The 22,435-nt window shown below is 30.9% G+C and overlaps 1 protein-coding gene across 3 annotated transcripts in view; it reads left to right on the top strand.

The window, feature by feature from the left end:
• The window catches only part of Mical (Molecule interacting with CasL), a 241,831-nt gene that overhangs the window by 182,028 nt on the left and 37,368 nt on the right, over positions 1 to 22,435 (top strand). For all 3 annotated transcript variants that reach the window (XM_085826689.1, XM_085826697.1, XM_085826694.1), the window contains 5 exons: positions 4,660 to 4,902; positions 9,610 to 9,802; positions 10,957 to 11,404; positions 14,902 to 15,140; positions 19,180 to 19,293. In XM_085826689.1, coding sequence (XP_085682815.1) covers positions 4,660 to 4,902; positions 9,610 to 9,802; positions 10,957 to 11,404; positions 14,902 to 15,140; positions 19,180 to 19,293 — 1,237 coding nt within the window. The remainder of the gene's footprint in view (positions 1 to 4,659; positions 4,903 to 9,609; positions 9,803 to 10,956; positions 11,405 to 14,901; positions 15,141 to 19,179; positions 19,294 to 22,435) is intronic.

Here is a 22,435-nt window from a genome sequence, read left to right as displayed (position 1 = left end):
ACCCATAATCCGGAATGATCTATAATCTAGACCTCAAAGCTACAAACTTTCTGCGCATGAGCGTTTAATGTATAACAGATGGTATAAGCTAAGCTAAAATTATCTAATTATCTATTTCAGTTAATGTTGCAGATTGTGTTGTTCCTTAATCTTCGAATTAGATCTGGCTTATTATTTTTTGCAGACTGTTAGAGCAATTTTATAAAAGTAAGCTTGAACTTTCGATTATGTCAAAAAGAATTTTCGATGCTGGAGCTGCCAAAGGATCTACAAAGGGAAAGCATGTTTCGATGTCCATCAAACAAAAAGTGGATTTGCTGCAAAAAATGGATAAAGGCATATCTTTTGTTTCTCTAACCATTCCGAATTCTGTTTATCAATTTCACGCTCCTCTGCAGGGGGGGGGGACATCGCGGCGTGCAATAAACTGGAAATTGATCTGTGAGCACTATCTTTATCTTCAGAGCAGATGTTTTTATTTTGTTCGGCTTATAATTACTTACTAATGTAGTATTTCATCTCGATGTACTCTATCTTTGATATGATTTAAATCAAATTCCTCGTCATTATAAATATCATGAATACACATCAAATAGTTTTCTGGTTGCATTTTCTAATTTCGACTATGTGTAATGTATGCTTTACGCATGCGCGCGTTGAAAGAAATGTTTAATAAAATAAACAAATAAATATTAAGCTTTTTTTTTTTTTTTTTTTTTGTAAATTTTGATACCCTTTAGTTCATAATTGCTCTTTATTTCATAAATTATGTTTTCATATTTTTAATTGCATAATTTCTGCATGCCATCTAACCAGATTTAAATTGATGATCTATAATCCGGAAAAACCGATACTCCGGAATCGCTGAAGTCCCGATGAGTCCGGATTAAAGACTTTTGACTGCATATTAATATATCGTTATGAAAAAATTATAATTTGATTAATCCAAAATATTTTTAGATGATTTCTTTGAAACATTGATACTGTTCATTTCTGGTTTTTGAATGATGTTAATGTTATATTAAAACAAATTATTTCCCTGTTCAACAAAATTCAGCTAATTGTATTTTGCGAATATTGCACATATGTTAATTTAAAACTGTTCTTTTGAATAAAGAAAAAAAAATTACATATTTGTTGTTAAAAAATGCAGAAAAATATGTCCAGTCTATAAATCATATGTTAAATTTAACCCTTTTGACCCGACTTTTGAATGATTAAAATTTAACCATGAAAAGTAGTTTAATTTAATGTTGACGTACTTAAAAAGAAGTGTAATACAAGTTTAAAGTTTTTAACTTTTCCCCGTTTCCTGGAAATATCCTGGGACAGTATGTCCCAATCATATTGTCAACTGGGACTATTTGTCCCAGTCATCTATGATATTGTAATAATAACCTTACACTGCATGTGAATAAATAATTAAGTTAAATTAAATGTACCAAATATTTTATTCTCACAGTAAGAGTTAAGTATGATATGGCATAAAGCAATCTTTACAAAGCGCAACCTGATACATTTGGCAAATACCCCAGGTTTCTTTAGTCATATATTTGTTTTCTAATTCTTTAAAAACACTGCAATCATAAAAACCCATTTAAAAGTGGGTTTTATTTACCCAATAGGGAGCGAAATGTAATCTCTGGGACATATGTGCCGGTTAGGACCGAAAGGGTTAAGAAATAATTATAGAAAACCCATATTGTTATGTTGGGAGCTAAATTGTTTAGAATTTTGAATGTAACTTTTAATGATTCATTTGTAAAACATTTAATTTGTTCACTTTATAATTAATATATTGAAAATATAAAATATGGTCAACATGTGCAATTTTAAATATGTAATTTATACTTTTTAAGCATCCGCTAAAAGTTTTTATAAATTTGTCGAGACTGTTAAACTGCTGAACTTTTTCTCCACAAAAGTCAAGCTTATGTGCTTGTGTTAGAATCAAGAATATTTATTATTATATAAATTTTAAATAAATTATTCTAGATTGATTTCATAGAGGAGCTAAAAGGGAGCATACAGGAGTCATTTCAGTGTCACTGAACACAAATTATTGGTTTTATAATTTTGCCTTATATGAAAGGAACGTAATATGACTGAGTTTCAAAAAGCAGAAAGGGAGCAAATGCTTTAGCATAAATAAAAGCGAATGCTTGTATTCGTCTTAAGGTGACTAACTGTAAGCCAGACTTGACTAAATTGACGTCATAAGCTCAGCGTCAGGGAATCTTGATGAAGTGAAAAATAAAGTTCATTCAGTTATGTTTGTTTTTATAATAATTTTAATTTTTATATTTAAAGCATATTGTAATTATTTTCTCAATAAAATTTATATTATTATTCACCAAGAGAGACTATTTTAAAAATGAAAATACCCCTGAACTGAAATGTTTTCTTAAAATGCATAGACAAAAAAAGGTTTAGGAAGCCTATCTCATATAATGGACTACCGTAATATCCTGACGTTATGAAATGGGGGAGCAGTGAAAATGTGTATGTAAGATATAGTTTTGTCTATAAATACATATGAATTTAAATTAAATAAGACCAAAGGCTATATGTAGTTTTCGTACATATCAATACAAAATAATAATAAAATAAATGTATAACATTAAATGGAGTTTTGTCAATGTCAATAGCTTCATTAAATTAACAAATCCGTCTGACGACTGAGTGACTGACAACTGAGTTATCATTTAAGAGTTCTTCGTAACAAACTAAAATTTTTTTCATTCCTTACTTTGTAATTAGAATGCTTTTCATATTAGAATTTATGTTTCAAAAAATCTGTTTTCTATTGAATCGAAACTTTCTGCCAAGCTTGCAATTGGTCACATGCTTTCCTGGTGGATCTGGAAGTGTGTGTAACTTTAAATTCACTTAAGCTGGGGAATGATATTCTAAGACTAAAGAGAAAGCTCAACCATTCGTGTATTATGATAAGCCCTCAGTTATTAAATTCTCAGTAATTTTGTTTAATTGAAGAGATAGTGGAAGACTGATTTTAAATTTGCCCTAGCCAAGTAAGCAATTCCAGTTTTTTGGATGCATATTAAAAAATATAATTCATGTTCATTTATTAGTCTTTTCTTGGGATTATTTTATTATTTGACATAAAGCAAAGCCCATTAGAATATTGATTTCCATGAATTAAGGAAAAATCGTCATATATGACACAACATGCAAAGAATTTTTGATTAATTTGGGGAAAAACATCAATAGCATGGCCAATTTGGAAATTTCTTAAAAGTGTTAAATGAAAAAAATGTTTCCATACAAAAATTAGTGATTTAAGGAAATTTTTCAAAAAAAAAATATTAGATAAAAGTGCTTTAAATGTGCAGTTTGGTTAATAGTAATAGGATTGGCAACTTTGTTCATACTATTTGTGATGTTGTTAATAAACTGTGTAACAATAATCATAATTTCCTTAAAGCATTATAAATATCTATCTTGATATTTTATGGCAGTTTAGTCACAGTTAAACATCTCCCTAGAACATTCTGTACATTCTATGTTGGATTTAAATGAAGAGATCAATTTGGGATGTCCATTCTCGAAGGTTTTCTGTGGATGGTAGTATTTTGATTTAAACTGTGTCTTGAATTTATCTTAATTAATTTTGCATTAAACTAATTACTGCTGAATAACATCTGGTAATATAAATTCATTTACAGACACTTTTTTACAATTAAAAATGCGTTCATATGTTAAGTAAATCCACAGTCGTTAATATTACATCATTAGAGTAGCATCATAATCACTATTAGATTTGTTTCTCACATTGATAATATCACTACTATATTTCAATTACAATACTACTATATTTTTCTTTTGGCAAAAATGTATTTCAAAAGCATCAGTTATTTCTTTGTGGATTTTAATGGCATTTTGTAGTGATATTATTTCTGCTAACATGCTATAATTGGAAGCTGTTATAGAATTAGGAAAGATTTGTGCACAGTCTTTATTCTCTTTGTTTAGAAATTTTTAAAATGTTGTTTATTATACTTAAATTTCCAAATATGTGTGGTATCTAAACAGGTGGATGGATTTGATGATATTTACAGTTGCAACATAACATAAAAATTTTTGAAGTAATTAATCTTTTTGAAATTCTTGGAACTGTTATTGGATCATATAATGTAAAATAAAATTCTGTAGTTTACTGATGGTTTTTCTTTTGAAATTTAGATTCTAATCCATAACAAAAAAAAAAAAAATAAAAATAAAGAAAAAAAAAAAAAGGAAAAAAAAAAAAAAAAAAGAAATTATGGGTGTGAAAACATATTTCCATTATCAGTTCATTTCTCAGCTGTGGTAAAATTTCTGAAAATAAGAAATATTTTTTTGGTGGGGTGAGGATTCTTAGTTACTTCAAAAAAGGAAATAGAATAATAAACTTTGAAAGCTTATGATTTACTTGAACTTATTTTGAAAACTAGATCAGTGTTATAGAAGATAATGTGCAGGTTTATTTTATGGTGTCTATAGACAAGGTAAACGCCTGTACCTTTCTAAGGGAAATTATGAATGTACTCATCAGAGAAATATTAATTTCACGATTTGTAATAAGGTTCTTACAAAATAAATAAATGTGATATATAAATCATTTTCCTATATAATTAATTTTAATTTAATTATTTTCAGCGGCATTATATGGATGAAAAGCTTAAAGCTGGTGGAGCCCTAACCCCAGAAGAAGCAGCCAAATATAAAAAAATTGATGATGCCCTAAATAAGTTGCAGAATAAATTAACAAAGGGCACGATGGATGTTGGTGATCGTGGTTACAACCAAACTGCTGCAATGGCTGAACACATGGCTACCATCTGGGATAAGAAGGCTGGCAGGAAAAAAGATCCATTACCTCCTGCACCTGTTGTCAAAAAGGTATGTAAATCTTTCAAATAATCAGTTGTAAGCCTTTACATGTGTAAGAGTGTTATTGTATGCACAATTTATTATACAAATTCCTGCATGTAATAAATTAGATATGGTTTTCTAAATTTATATAGCAGTTGTGCTTTTTTGGTTGTATTATTTTTATTAACGTTTATCATTACTATGTTATTTGGCATTAAATTTACTTTTAAAAATTTGAATTTATATTAAAGGGAGGGAATCCTAGGATCATTTGTAAGTAAAACTTTAGTGCTTTGGATAATTCTTAAGTTAAATTTGTTCAATGCCCAAAAAGAAAAAAAACAGGATATTAGCTATATTTCATATACTTTTAAAGTTTCATTCTGTCACTGAAATTTTTGCAAACAAATGAGAGTTTGCTGTTTATAAAAGTTGGTATGTTTCATTTTTATATATTCATGCTTAATTGTATGTTCTTATTTTTAAATAAATTAATGTTTTTGGTGATTTTATATATTCTTAATGCAATGTAATATGGCAATTAAACATAATTATAACTGCTTGCTTATTTTTTTGTTTTATTTTTTATAGTTAATACAGGTATGCATTCATGATTTAATGAAAAATGCAGACTATGAGTGGTAATATAGGATGTGTTATTTGTTTTTTTATGTGTTAAATATTTTATTTATTTAATGCATAATGCTTACATAATGCCATGTGCATTCTAAAAAACTCTAAACCACTGCTTTTAGAATCTTAACATCAAAATTAAATTCTTGATATAGTAAAATAAAAGTGCTGCATGATTTACATAACACTCCCACCTTTTGATTATACATTTCATTATCAAAACAAACATACACTTACATCAAATTCAAAGTTGGTAATAAATCATAAATTTACAAATTAGGAAGTTGCTAGATAATATTCAAATGCATAAATATAAATTCTAAAATAATTACTATCCAAAATAAGGCACTTTGAACTAGTCTTAATTTTATCCAAATTTTGCTGATAGTCTAACAGTTCTGCCACTTTTAGTGGATTAATTCTGATAGCAGATTCTTTTTAAATCGTCTTGACTATGCTGTACATTTGAAATTTTAGTAGAACTCGTGTTTGCCGAGTAGAGGCTAATTTTCAAAGGCTAAATCTTTTTGCCAGGCTGTATAATCTCGTCTCTCGAGTCCTTAAATGCACAACACAAATGTTAATCATCTTTTCCTGGTTATATTTCAACAACTTTAGCTAGAGGCCAGATAATTCTGTTTGAATCACTTTCTGGAGAACAGTGTCACACACTTTTAAATTATAGAAATTGTCTCTGATGTTAATTCAAAGTGCGTAAATACTGCAGTTTTAATCTCTTTCTTGCTCTCTTTTCTCTCAAAGTTTATTGGTACCTCCACCATTTGGGGGGGGGCGATCTTATCCAAATGATCAAAATTGGGAACTCTCACCATCAGATTATTCTGCAAAAACATTGTTGCAGGATGGTGTCAAATCTTCGAGGTCCACTGATAATGAAACCAATGGTTTTGAATTTATCACAGCTTCACAATCATAAAGGACATTGTTCATTTCCTCGAAATACACAGAAGCATTTCCTAATACACATTGAAGGAATCATTTGAATTGTATTCTCCCAAAATCCACCCTACCAGATAGTAGAAGGAGGGATGAATTTCCTTTCAGTTCTGAAGATGGTTTTCTAATTCAATTGTTTTCCAGTCCAAGCTTTGAAACATGTTTTCCTATTCTATGAAGTTCTTGCTGTCACCACTATTTGTAATTTTGGGCATGTCCCTACATGCAATAAATCATCTAAGAGTCACCCAACTTAATTCCGATTGGCAACACTCTTGAACCAAAAAACTTTGGACATAGTGTGAAACCATTTGGATCAAACACTCAATGAGCCAAGGGCAATATCACATGCCTTGTCACGCTTCCTTCAGGCATTTCATCAGCTCTGTTTTCACAAAAAAGGATGTCTTCTGATCTCTTTGAAAGGAGACCGAAGATAGACAAAAATTAAGATCCTTCATTCAGTTTTGTTCTTTTGTTAAACTTCCAGTCCCTGAGTTCAAATTTAGTACCTTCCATCTTTTCGAAGAACAATTTATGAATCTTTCAGTCTCCTGTTTAGAATCCACAGAGGTGACACATTTGTCCTCAGAAAATGAATTTTTTAATTTCTCCACCACATCTTGAACAGGCAAATTGCAATATTGTTCTAAATGGTATTGAATAACAGTACTCAATAAGAAGGGAGTATAGTTCAGGCCAAAGACAACTCTACATTTCTTCAAACATTTTTATTATGAAGAAATGAGTTACAATTAAAAAATTTTGCGATTAGCAAAGACACTTTATTTTTTTAATGCACACATCTAGAACACTGAACTTCCCAATTCCATTAACCTGGTAATCTTCTTGAGTCTATCCTTTCACCATAAAAATTTCAGATATTTTTTGTCTTCTTATTACACTTCTTAACACATATTTGTAGGAAGGCTTTCTTTATGTGGGAGATTTGCCCTCATCAAGCAGTTATTTAATGATAAATTGCCTCTAGTTTTACAAGAAGCATCAAAAACATATCTTGCATCTGTAGTGGAATTAGCCTTAAACACTCCTCGATGAGGAAGATAGTGATATGGTTTATCAATAGAAGATTCTATGACACCCACTTTATACCATTCACCAAAGACTGCATCGTAACTTCGATAATTGTCACCATTTTCCAACTTTATTGTTGATGCTATTAATCTTCTCCCTGGAATTTTCTGTTATTTAACAGTTCATCTAAATTTCACATCCATGGAAGTCGAATTTCACAGCAACATTCATGAAAAAGTGTTTTACTGCCCTCTTTGATAATTCTGCAGAATTCTGAGTTTCACGAGGGTCACCTATTCTTATGCTTTTTTAGGTTCCATAAATTAGAGATATTATCGTTCTGAATGAGAAGAGGGGTAATACGACTTCTTTTGCTTAGCTTTTCTCATCTTCCCAATATTAACCATTGAAAATGGATCTGTACTGCAGTAAGACCTCACTTTAATACATGAGTTTTTTCAGAGCCGTGTATCAGTTTTATAATTACTTTTTTTTTTTTTTTTTTTTTTTTTTTTTTTTTTCTTTTCACATACCTCCTCCAGCTTTAAGTGATCAACTGTGGCCTTCAAATTCCATGAATGCCGAGATCCAATATTGATTAAACGCCCTAATGAATCACTTTCTTCCTTTATTGCAAAATCGACCATTTAAGTTTGAAGGTACACTGTATCATTTGAGCGTCTGTACTACTGCAATTAGCTACAGGAACATTTTGCTTTTCATTACCAGCCATAATTTTATTTTCCTGGACACATAAAAGCCCAATAGCATTTTAGAACATATTATGCATTGGGTGCATGTTTTGCAGCATTTAGCTCTGTATTCTACTTTAAAATAAATATAACAAACTCTTTTTATAAATTTTTTAGGGGGGTTCGGACTCGAAGGCATTTTTGGAGCCTCAAAATAATTTTTACTTTCATGCTGTTTTTCGCAAAAGTACAAATTTTATATTCACCAAACTTTATGCGTCTGTTTTTGCTCGGAAATAGATTTGCCATAGGGATTGAAACTTCATTTTGATTTTCTGTCTCTTCAAGATGCAGATTAAAAAATTAAACCTGGTTAAGTAAGTGAAATGTGTTGCTCTCCTTTAACTTCGTTTTTAAAAAATAAATAATAGCAACTGCTTTAATTTTTCATGATAAGAACCTTATTGGTTACCTATATAAGTGTGATTCCTTAGCCAAACCCTCCCCCTTTAAAAATACTATATGGATTCCAAAAAAATTCTGAACATCTGATTTTAAAACAAAATATTTCACTTGTATTGCCAATCCGAGAATTATCAAACAACGTCAAAATTAAATCACAATTAATATTGTTAATTAGAATTAATTATCATAATTATTATTAATTAGAAGAACGTGGAAATTTAGTTTTTGATACAGAAAAATAAAAATACTGCATAGTTTACATAACAGCTACATTTTTTTACAACATGCTGTTGCAAAGTATTAGGTTTTCTCCTTTTTGTGGCAAAATTGATTGCATTGTGATTACATGAAATGAAAATCTTATAATGACATGAACTTGTTATTAAATCTCTAATGTCCTTAACTTTGTCTTTACTTTTAGAGTTGCTTTCCATTTCAAAAATTCAAAATCATCATCTAATAAAGCAAAATTATTACCTGAATCAGATTCAAATAAAATATGTGTATCTGTTCCTTTTCAAGTGTTATTTTAAAACAGGGGAGGGGGAAAAAAAGCATGATTAGGTCTCTTAGGATCTGAAGTACCAGTTATTGGATCATTCATTTTATAAAAGCAGTCTCAAACATAATATCATAAAACCAAAAACTATCGTTGAGAACCAAAGTGTATATGCTAAGAAAACCAATAGCTTCTTAATTTTTATTTTTAAAGTCAATAGAATGTGTTTGATCCCCCTCCAAACCTTTTGTCATTTTTCAAAGTATTCTCATAAACTTTTGATGCTGAATACTTTTCAGATTTTAACTGTCAAGGCAATATATAATTTTTAAACGTTTCAGACATCTTTTGTATGTCATATGTGTGCAATTTTTTATACATAATGCCTATTATCTTGCATTGTGCAAAACAGTATCACTTATACATATTCTTTTCTATTCTTTATTTATTCAGGCTGCAGAAATGGAAATTTCTGCAAATCTTCCTAGCAGTGAAGTTTGTTATTTTTGTAAAGAACGAGTGTACTTACTACAGCGTCTCAGTGCTGAAGGACTCTTCTTTCATCGTAGTTGTTTCAAGTGTGAATATTGCAGTGCCTCTCTCCGACTTGGAAATTATTCTTTCGACAGGGATGCTATATGTGGAGGTTTGTTTTTTTTTTTTTTTTTTTTTTTTTTTTTAAGATCTCTTTATAACAGTCTAGCAGAAGTGTATGTTTAATTCATAATTTGTGTTCAGATTTAAAAATTTTAGTTTTTTTATGTGTATTTAATAATTTATTCTGTCATTCTTATTTTCTTGTTTGGTTTCATTTTATTGTAGAATACTTTTTTTTTTGATTTCCTAGTATATGTATTCTGTGTCAGATAGACATTGTGTTCAAAAAGCAAAAAAGATTCCGTATTTGTCATCTACAGTTTACTGGTATCATTTTTGGGTAGTTTAATGCTCTGAGCCATCTACAAGGTGATAGATCAGCTGGCTGAATATAGTGATTGGCATATTAACCATTTTTGAATGCTTGCATTTCAAATCTAATAAGACATCATTACAATTTATAGTATTCATATATCTATAATTCAAGGTTGCACTTAGATTCCAGTTTTGGTATTCTACACTTTTCGGTTATGAGGGGCCCTTTGTTCAGTTGTTAGCTGTGATTTTTCATTCATTTACTCTGCTAGTCGTGGAATTCTGTAAAATGAAGTTTCATTGATCTTCTCTGATTGTATTTTTGCTTTAGCAGAATAATTTTTCAAAATTTAGCTATAATGCAATATATGTACTTTGCTGTTATCAGAGCATCAGTTGCCAAATATGGTAGCCTATTTTATATTGCCTCATGAACAGCAGTACAATGATGCTAATGTATATAATATTAAATGTGTGCAATGCTATACTGTGTTCTGTGTCAAAAATATGATATTATCTGGTGTTTTTTAAACAAATACAGATCCCTGTATACTTGGGGAGAACAACTGCTTCATTATCCCCACATACATAGCAATTTGTTTTCCTTTGGGGAAAAAAAAATCAGAATTGGACAAATTTGGCATTGCACACAGTAAACATTACATAGATTTATTACATACAAAGTAGTTATTCTTTTCATGAAGCTTTATGTATCATAAGGGTTTCCGCCATTTAGTTAGTCTTAATGGAAACATTAATATTTTTAATTTTTAATTTAATTGAAAAATTAGCAAATGAATCATAGTATGTAGGACTTTGCTGAATATAAGCCTGCACGTGATAAATATGTGAATAGAGCAATGATTATTCATTTTTCTGTTTTTCCAGGGAAATTCTACTGTATACCTCATTTTCGCATGCAAAAACCTGAAAACAGACATATGGAGATAATGAAAAGGAAACAAGAATTCCTCACTCGTGCCTTTGAAGAAGAAAAAGAGAAATTATATAAAACGTTATTGGACAATACAGAAAAAGCTCTGTCTCCTGGTAAACAATTAACTGATAAAGCAAGTGAAAGTGTTACTGATTCCCCCAAAACACCTGATGCTCAAAAGCAAGACAATGTACAAAAGTCTACAAACTTACTAACAGAACCTTCTTCCACTTTTGGTTGTGATCAAACACCAGAAAGAGTTGAGTATGAAAACAGTATCATAGAATTGTCTGAAGAGGAGCTTTTGACAAGTGAATTAGAAGAGGAAGAATTAACACAAAAGAATTTAGGACCATCTCAAGATTTAGCTACCAGTGAAGATGAATATTCTGATTTAAGGTGAGAGGTTAATTTTGCATACAATTAATTGAAATTTTTAAAAATCAACTTTTAAAATGTTTACAGATGAGAAGATTTAAGTTCATTTGACATATAATTAATTGAAGTTTATAAAAATCAACTTTTAAACGTTTGTAGAGGTATAATGTGGCCCAGATTGAATAGTGGTTAGTGATGCTGACTGCCATACTAAAAGGCCCAGGTTCGAATCCCAGAGAAGGCCAGGTGTTTGTAAGCATAGAGTGTGCTCAAAATACAATGGGGTTTCAAAATCCTCTTTATAGGTTGATGGTATGGGGAAGAGGTGTATGAGACCATGGGACCCCTGGTGTTCTGTCATAGAATTCCATCTAGGGCAGAAGCTTAGTAGTTAGCAAAGTCCAGTGTACTTAGTAGTTACCAAGGCTAATGCCGAAATAGATGCACAGATGGCAGCCTTGCATCAACCCGTGCCTGTAGGTTTGAAGTTTATAAAATTTTGACTAACTTAATTGTTTTTCACTTTTTATTTCAATGCAAGCATGCATGATGTTTATTAATATATTCAATTGAAATTCTCAAATTATTAACATGTCACCTTTTAAATATAGGCAAGTTTGCATAATGAAGTATTTTTTAATCTTATCCATACTTTTGTGTTGTACAATAAAAGTTGCATTCTATGGGTTTGTGAGTTTGGAGTAATTGATGACAACACTTGATGAAGAATCAAAACTCAGTTTATTCACCAGCATTTCATAGTAGAGTTCCAAAGACATGTTTACAATCGTCGAAAAAGTACGATAAACACTCTGAAACAATCAGCAAACACAGCCTTCAGGCTATCGGGCTATAACAGTGAAGATAGCTTCACAGCAAAGCACTAAAGTACAGCTCCCGACTCAGTCAATTGCTCTCGGAGCTCAAAACACTACTCTGCTATTGACTTCAGGATACTCTCGATACTCTCCATGGTAAACTCATACTCAGTGTACCGGCAGAGTATTTATATCTTTTCACCTGCCTTTGAGAACATTCTCGGGAAAACCGGTAAGAATTTATTCTAGAATATGTTCTTGCTCTGTCTATGGCCTATCGCCAATTTTGTTGCGAAATTTGTGATTTCGTGCCAAACCTGGCAACCCTGCATTTTCTTGCCACTTTCTGGCAACCCTAACCCGCTTTTGGGGAAACTATCTTACCGCAGCTGGGCATTTCATAACGATACATTAAGGAAATGCCTAAAATTGTAACATTGCAATATAACTTTTGTTTCCAAGCAAATTGAATAATGAAGTTCACTAGATTTTTCTCAAGTTCTGTTTTGAAACTCTTAAGGCCACTGGCATGCTTTGGTTCGGATTACATCCGAACCAAATAGAAACTTAAGATTGAGGTTCTGATCCAAATACAAACTTTAAAGAAAAAAAAAAGAACTTTTTGCTTTAAATTATTGAAAGGGGGGAAAAAAGAACTATTCTTTCATAAGTTTAAGAAGATAAACCTTAAGATTATGCTTACATATTGATCAAATTTGGTATAAAATTAAAATAATTATTCCAGCAAATGGTTGGGAAAAAAATCGTGGCAAGTTAACTTTTGCCATTGTGGTAGAAGCTTTACTAAAGCAAATTGCATAGTTTTCAAGCTCTGAAGATTATGATGGAAGAATAGAAAGAGGTTGAGAGTACTGATGCTGAAAACACAATTCTGGACAGTAATCACATTGTTGAAAGAATCGTATAAATGCTGACAAAGATGGTGATGTTATAATGGTAATGATGGTAAAGATTAAGTCACTGAAATCGGTCATTTCATTCCATAGCTATCACTGCAATTTAAATTACTTGTCATTGATACAAAAAAAGAATTAAAATTTTTAATTCTACAAATATCATATGATTTGGCAGCTTGCAGTTGTCAAAACTCAACATATTGTTTTAAACCTTGTACCAGTTGAACATAAGCTTGAACTTATTGTGTTAATTTACATTATTTTCATTGACTTAACTAAAAAAATGTGATTGAATACTTAATTCAGCTCTTCATTAGTCTTAGTAAAGTAGAGAAACTGTTGTAATAGTGAGTAGTTACAAGTTTATTTTCTGAGAATATCATTTATCTGAACCATGCCCAATTTTAATTACCGTATTTGATGGCATATAAGACGCACTTTTTTTCCTAAATTTGGTCTCAAAAAAGTTACCTGCGTCTTATACGTGAAGGTAATTGCATTCAATAATTGTTTATTTGGCTTTTACAAAACGTGAGAACTAAAAGAAACCATGCTATTGAAACTTTTTTTCCTTGTGTGTGGCCGTCTAAATAAGGGTGCATCTTATATGCCCTCAAATACGGTAGTTTAGATAATCAAGATTCTATTGTGTATCTTTTATTACTTCCCCTTTCTGAAACATTTTTGTTCTTAAGTGCTTGTATACATATCATTAAATTTAACAATTCATTAAAGTTTGCAACAAAATTAAACTTTTTTGTAGTTGAAAATATACCCAAATGTTGAAGTAGGGAATAGTACATTTTCAATGCATGCATTATATTGCTTAGTATGTCATTTTATTCGCATTTAAAATGCCCAGTGTAATTATTTTTTGTGTGTGAGATTCTTTCCTCTGCAGTATTTGTTTATATATCTTTTTACTTTTTTCTACACATAAATTGTTAAAATTTATTCTTAGTATATGAGAAATATATTTATACTGTTTGAGAAAAAGGGAAAACTTTAACTGCAGGAGAATTTAATACAAATTTGATATCTGGAATAATCAGTTAGCTAAGTTGTGCAGTTTTTTTTTTGCGGGGGGAGCCAGTGACTAGTTAACATGATTTACACAAAATTATTTGTCATCAATCTTCCCTAGCCATAGCATTATAATGTAGGAACTTTACCAAGAATTAGCTAATTGAAAACTTAATAAAATGTGTAATGAAAATTTTAAAAACCTTATTCCATTTCTATTTAAAATAGTTAAGTAAAAATGATCTCTTTCAGTCAGAAAAGCAAGCTTGTAGGGAGAAGAAAGTTAAGCCATGGAAGCAATAAGAGCATATTAAGAGCCAGGAATCTTGCTGCTAAAAAACTTAAACTAGTTTTCAGTCGCCTTACTATATTATGAATATTTTGTTCGTTAATTCTGGTGCAGAGGTTTAATGTCTCTCCTGATCTTAATAAAGCACTTGCCAATTATTACAAGTAGTCTGAGAAAATGGAAATTCTAGCATTCTTCAGACTTTTTTGTTAAAAAAAAAAAAAAAAAAAAAAAAGAGAGAGAGAGGAAAATATTAAATAAAAAAATGAGCAGTTTTGTTAACTTGTATGTTACTAATCCTTAAAATTTATTGTAACTGATGCATGAATTATAATTCTTATTGTTTACCATATGATTTTGTTTAGTGCATGTTAATCGATGGATTAATTAAATGCATTAAGTAAGGTTTCGTATGTTTAAATTCAGCCATGTGTTTGTAATGTTTATCAGTCATTATTTTAAATATTTTAGCACTGATACAGAATCTGATGAAGAAGCATTTGCTGAAGAATTGGAAAGATCTTTAACTGCAGATGAAACCAGGAAATTAGCTGAAACCTGGAACCGAAAATATTCAGCTGAGCATTCTTTGATTGATACTGTATCGTCTTCTGCTGATGATGAAGGATCTGACACTGAAATTGGTAGTGAGGATACAAGTGATGATGTTGATAGTAATGCAGAATACAGCCTTGACAGCAGTGAAGAAGGTAAGTTAAAAATTTAAAGTACTGTAATTTTGCACTATTTCTTGATATTTACTTCTATGTTCTGTATTTCCTCACATATTTCCCCTAGTAGCTTAACTGTTATCAGTAGTTTCTTCATAAATATTATTTATGAAGTTAATAAGAACAGTAAGAAAATAACAAATAAAAAGTATATATAAATAAACTACTAGTAACTATTGATCTACGGGGAGGGTGCTATGGGAAAAATACACGAGGAAATACGGTAGTCATTTTAAATTTTTGTTATTGATGCTTCGTAATGAAAGCAGTACTTGTTAATGTGCTTGAGTTCAGCTGTGTAATGAAAATCATATCTGTTTTTATCTGTATGTCATTCAAAAAAGTTGAGCACCCAAAAATGCTGCAATTAAAAGTTAGGGATTTTTTTCCATCTCATATGAACTTTTTTTGCATAATTGATGCATTGTTAATTTTTATGTAATAAAATTACTAATTAAGACTTTGACATGCAACTATAACTGTTAAATTTTATTACATGTTTGTGATTAATATTGATTGATTAATCAAAAACTTTAACGTAGGTATACTTTTTTCAGGAAATTGGAAAAATTGCACTTTTTAATCCACTTGAAAGTACTTAAGATATTTTCCCATCAGCCATTTCTGACAAATTGAAGCTATCATCAGACAGAATGATTTAATGCCAATAATTTATAAGTCTGACATTAGACATGCTTATGAGATTTTTACTTCATGTTACTCAGTTCTAAACAAGCCAGTATGCTGTACTTTTTGCGAGTCTTAAATGGTATTAGGGATTTTTGATCATCAGAATAATTGCCACAAATTTCATTTGTTTGTCAATTGCTTTCAAGGCTTAAGTCAAATACCAAAAATTTGCCAACTCTTGAAATCCATGTTGCCTCTCAAAATATAAGCATTCAATTTATAGCTTCCAGAAAGCGCAACATGGAGAACAAAAAGCTAAAGAAAAAATACTTTCCAAATAATGACGTCATAATTACCAAGTGATAATGAGTCATAATGGAAATACCCAATTATCGACATTATGTTAAAAGTTTTTTCCTTGCAATCTGCATCGAGGTAAAAAAAAGCAGACGATTCACTCAACTTTTCTTTCAAGTTCACAATTCACATTCTTGTATTTTCTGAGCTTTGTTATTTCATGAGATTGATTAATGTTGCCATTTTGTGTTTTTTATCCAGATATTTTGTGGATAAATTTAAAAAATTTTAATTTCAGCGCTTTTAAAATACAGATGAAGGCATTCGTGATTTTTCTGATTGCGATGCTGATAAATGTAAACACATTGCATTGAGTGCGGAAAATGGAAATTTTGCAAAAGGTGAATAGCAGGTACTACTCCTCAGTTTATAGTAGAATCATATGGAATTGTGACACAGACTATATATGATATATGGAAAAACAAAGAAATGCTGTTGAAATTTTACAGCAACTGTAACACTGGAATCCAAAACCAAAAATCTTTGCATGAGGCGGAATTGACAAATCTTCATGCTGTCTTGTACAACTGGTTCCGGCAGCGGCAGAGTGATAGGGTATCAATTTCAGGACCATTCCTGAGAATAAAGGGAAAACAGTTTCGTGCTAATTTAAAAACAGAGGAGCCGTGTGATTTCAGCAGTGGTTGGCTGAACAGATTTAAGCAGAGACGCGGTATACGTTATCTGAAAGCATGTGGGGGAAAACGTTTCAGCAGATAAAGATGCTGCACAGGAATTTATTGGTGAATTTTCTGTGTTAGTGGCAGAAGAACATGTTAGCCCAGAACAGGTTTCTAATATGGATGAGGGTGAACTTTTTTGGTGATATTTGCCAAGAATGACATTTGTGACAAGCAAAGAAAGTGCCCCATCTGGGGTGAAAGTTACTAAAGAAAAAGTGACTATTTTACTATGCAGCAATGCAGCTGGAACTTACAAATGCAAACCATTGGTAGTGGTTAAAAGCACCAATCCCAGAACTCTGAAAGGAGTAAAATCCTTACCTGTGATTTACAGGAACAATAAAAATTCCTAGTTAACAAAACAACTTATGACTGGATGGTTCATGGAGCATTTCATTAAAGAAGCTAAAAGGCAGTGTAACAGTGTGGAGTTACCATCAAATTGCAAGATTTTACTATTGTTAGACATTTCTTTGCACATCCAGATGTAATCATTTTAATATGTGATAATGTCGAGGCCCATTTTTTGCCCCCAAGTACTACATCATTGATCCAACCAATGGACCAGGCCATAATACACAGTATTAAATACCACTATAAATCAGAGTTTCTGAAAAAAATTCTTTCAAGTGACCATTCTATTTCATTTTGTGATTATTAAAAAAAAAATTCACCTTCAAAGATTGCATTTATTTGTTAGCTGAATCATGGAATTCTCTTTCGCAAACAACATAAGTAGAGTGCAATATATTGCCATCTTCTCTGTGTATTGAAACTGAGAGTAATGTCAGGGAATTTTCTGGTTTTAGGGTCATTGCAGCAAGATTTAAAGCAAGAGAATTGCCTTTACATTCAAAAGAAGGAATAAATGAGGAGGCTTTGCAAGAGGAAGGTATCATTGAATAGATGATGTGTTCAGATGAGACAGCACTGCCATATCAGATGACCTATGTTGAAATCATTGGCTCCGTTTTGAACTCGCCGCCACAAGAAAATGATTCTGATACAGCCACAGATAGTGAATTTGATAGGAGTGAAAAAATATCTTTCTTTAAATGAGGGTTTGGAACATGATGAAAAATACCTCAAAATTTTAGAACAGAGCTGCATCACAGAGCAAGAGATTATGACTCTATATAATTTACCAAAAAAAAAATTTACTCCGGAGTATCCTAAACTTTCTAAAACAAAATTTTATAAGAAAATGTTTGAAACATGTAAAAAAGAAAATGAAAAATTTAGTACTTTATTAATATCCCTGATTTTTATATGTCTTTAATGCTTTTAAATATCCCTGTAATCACTAATATAAATGAATAATACAATATAACAAATACATATATATATAATAATAATAATTTAACACATAAAATAAATTAATGTATATGTATATTGTTGCAATAATGTATATAATTCAATTAAATGTATCTTAATAATTTATATGCCTTATTTATTTTGTACTTTTAGTTTGGATATTATGATTATCTTTTCTGTCTTGTAATCCGCAGAATCCTAAAATTCACACGACCTCTGGTCATAAGCATTGCGGATTTCTGCTCTTCTGTATTTATTTAATTTTCTTATACGTTATATCTTTAACTAATGTCTGTCTAACTAAATAATGAAGGCCCACCAGCTGCCAAGTGGTAAAGTCGCTGAACACTAGTAGTTCGGTGCGAGGTTCAAATCCCACGAACAGGCTGGCTGCATGGGGGGGCGTTTTCGGGGTGTTCCCCATATGTAACATGTATACGAGCCAGTTCCCCTTAGAAAGTCCTCCACGAAGGCATCCCTCCCCTTAGGCAGATAGCGCTCGAGGCTTTGCCATAATCACACACACTCACTAAATTAAGATTAATTTGTGCTTTCAGACTTCTTCCTGGCTGCTTAGTGGATATTTGAGTTTACGTCTGTGTATGTTTTTTATAACATATTGTTTGCTGTATTCATCTGTTGATATAACTAAATTAAAGGCTATCTGCTCCTTCCAAACTTCAGCTAGAATGATAGACATGACTGGCAGGATATTCCCCAAACTTTATAATAATGGAAAATGCATAAGAACCACGTTCTAGTCTGTCTTAATTAGTAAATCCAGCCATTGAATTAATTTCTTTTTATTGAATACTTTTAATAGCTACTGTAAATTTATGTAAATAATTCGTCAGACATTTACTTGCTGCTAAATGATGGATTATTTACTGAAGCAAGCAATTTTATAGCAAAAAGTGTTATGATTAGTGATGTTATTTCAAGTATTTTGATAGGTTTTTCCCCTCATCTTTTATTTATGAGTTCTGTAAAATTTATGTAGAATATAAAAAAATAATTTATTTTATTAATTTTAGAGTGTGATCAAGCTGAAAAAGAGGAAGAAAAGCTATTATCAGTAGATGCAAAGGATGAGTTCACTGTACAAGTACCTGTAATCGATCTAAAGTCTATAAACAGAATTTCTGAAGGTAGTATATACTTCTTACAAATAACCCCAAAATCATTAAAGCTTATAATGGGAACTTAATTTAACAATCATTACATACTTGTATGTATTTCTTAAATATTTAATTTTGTAATAAAAGTAGTCTTTGATATTCATTTTTGAAATTATTTGTGTTTTATGTGTTACAAATATTAATATTTTGATAATTTACCATTTGGAAAGTATTATTAATAAATTTTGTTTCTTGCAATTTGACCTGTGCTACATGTTTAGTGTTTATTGTTTATCTTTTCAATACACCATTAAGTTTCTTCCATAATAGTTTAATCAGTACTTAAATCAAGTGCATAGAAATTCTGCATTTTGGCAATACATTTATTATGAATCACCATTCTTCTAAAAATTTGATGCATTACTGATTTTAGGAAATTGTTTGTCTAATTGCTTTTATTTCAGTGGGTTGTTTTGGAAGGAACTAAATTACCTATTGCAGAACTGATGTTTGTAGCTTAATGTCATAAGCAACTAAAAAAAACTGGACTTTGTGCTAAGCAATTTTTAATTTGTGATTAATAAATACGATTGAGTTTTTTTTTTTTCTACTCAAAATGGAGCACTCTTTATCACATTGATTGACACAGCACTTTTTGTATTCCGGTCAAAGAAGCCAAATCGATTTAATCATATTATATTATTGAAAATAGTAATTATGATTCGTATCAATCATTAAAAAGTTTACAGGATTTTTTTTTTTTTTTTTTAAGGGGCCCTACAAATTATCTCGTAGTCAGCTTTTGTTAGACAAAGCTGTTCGCAGAAGCCCACTACGAGTTGATTTGTACAGACATGCTTCGATTTGTCACCTCGGTACAGCTAAAACAAGCGCTAAGCGAGTAACTCGTAGCGGCGCAAAAGTGGCAAGTCAAGAAACTACGAGATAACTCTTATTGGGCGTCCTAAAGAAAGCGCTAATACGAGTTATCTCATGTTGGGCAGTCAATGTGTTAATAGATGAGTATATTTTATGTAATGTTAAAATTTTTAAAAGTAATAGTAAATTATTAATATAATTAGTTCTAATTAAATTCTTTTTTTAAATGTGTATAAATAAGCTTTTAATGGACTTTGCTATTAATCAAAGTATAACAGCCCTGTATAACAAATGTCTTATATAATGAATGCATAATTGAGAAATGTCCCATATAAGTGACATGATTGTGCATTACAAAACTCACATGAATTGCATCATAAATGAAGTGTAGAGCTAAAATTATTTTGTGTTCTGTTTGTAGAATCATTAGGTTTTATCAGTTTAAATATTAAAAAAACAGTGCTTCTTGGGATTTGAACTATGGCCCTCCTGATGCTAGTTAGACATGCTTCCAATTGCATCATGAAGACACACTGTAAGGAAGGAGAAATTTCCTTACATTCATCTTTGTGTAAGTTGCAACTGGGTAGGAGGGAACAAAAGTTGCCAAATGTTGGTGGTGATGAATGTCAAAATTCAAACTTTGGACATTCCACCGGTAGCTGGGCATACTTCTAGTTGCAGAGTGAGGGAAGAGAAAATTCCTTACACATTTTAATCTCATGTAAACACATACCAAAGGGGAGGAACTATGCATAAACAAAGGTAATGATCAGTGACATTAGTAAAATAAATATATTTCCTCGACAAAGAACATGAGAAAGCCATGTGTGAGAGGAGGAGGAAACACAAAATCTATAATTACTGTTATTTATCCAGGACCTTCTGAAGAAGTGGAAATAAGACTGATCCCACATTTCTTAAAACCAAAGATTATTTAATTGTAAATAGGAAGTGTTATAGGTAACATCCAAACAGTTGCATCTCAATAAGCTGGAAAGAACAGAGTGGCTGATCTGTCCAATAATTGTCTGAGAACCAACCATCCTGAAGAAGAAATAAATGTATGCAGTAATTAAGAAGTCAGTAATTTTAGAAAAATTGTTGATCACTCAGAATCAATGAAAAAGGTAATGCAAGCCATCAGAGTTTGCAAATTTTATTTTTTCCTTTATGATTTTCCCACCCCTAATTTTACTTACTAATTCTCATTTGACCTGATTTGTTTTTAATCCATTATACAAATTTATAAAGAATTTCCTGAAGAGTTAACTAATGTTAAATTCTTAGTAGTTAATATTAGTATTTAATTTTGTTTTGAATCTTTAAATTATCCTTCCCTAAAATTAGCCACATGATCATTTTCAATTCACACTATTATTAATTTTAATTTAATTAATTAAATTTCAGTGATTACTAATTTTATCATGTTTAAAAAGCTTTTCTTTTCTATTTGGGTGTTCTTCTGAATAAAGTTTTTTAAGATATTACAAAATCAAATAATGTTAGCCAAAAAACATAAAATTAAATTAAAATTTAGAATAAATTAAACAGTATTCATGCAAAGTGAAGTCAACACTAAAGGAAATATTGTAGTATTGAAGAAAGTATTGTAATCGTGAAAAATTTCGGGTATCGTATTTCAGGGAAAATATCCATTTTGACCACTTTTGAATATGCATTTGAACAATGTGTTTGTGTGACATCTGTATGTACAGACAAAATAAAGGGCTGTTTTTCTCAAAACAGATTGTAAAATGGATTCAGAAGAGATTTTTTGTGGCATCTGTACATACATATGTACCTCGCATAACTCAAAAAAGAGTAAGTAGTCTCAGAATATTGAAATTTTGTATATGGGATTGCTATAATATGTAGTTGTGCACCTCCTTTTTTGGTTGCAATCGGCTACCCCAAAAAGGGATGTTTTTCTGTATTTTGCAATTTCTAGCAAAGATGTTTTGAGTTTTTATGTATTTTTGCTTTGCCACAAAGTGAGAAATGAATTGACTGAATGAGAATTATATCTGTATTGAAATTCGAGGAAATAAGTTTAAGTGAAATGTAGTGATCGATCCGATCCGAACAAGTATGGCTGTTTCCAGCTCATGAGGAGAGCCAGTAGGCACATGACGGTAGGAAGTCTGACGTGGTAGGAGTTAAGAGAATGAGGTGAGGCAGAAGGGGGGCGAGCAAGATGCCGCAAGCCTAGGAATTAGGCCAGACAAGAAGACGCCCCACAGACGGAGCAGTACAAGGTAAAGCAATCATGAGTTTTTAGATAAGCTACTGT

Source organism: Stegodyphus dumicola, chromosome 1 (assembly GCF_044657685.1).
Source record: "Stegodyphus dumicola isolate Sdum_Otavi_A_Nest chromosome 1, ASM4465768v1".
Classification (NCBI taxonomy): domain Eukaryota; kingdom Metazoa; phylum Arthropoda; class Arachnida; order Araneae; family Eresidae; genus Stegodyphus; species Stegodyphus dumicola.
Note: the sequence above shows the minus strand (reverse complement) of the source record. Positions and strands in the feature narration are given on the sequence as shown.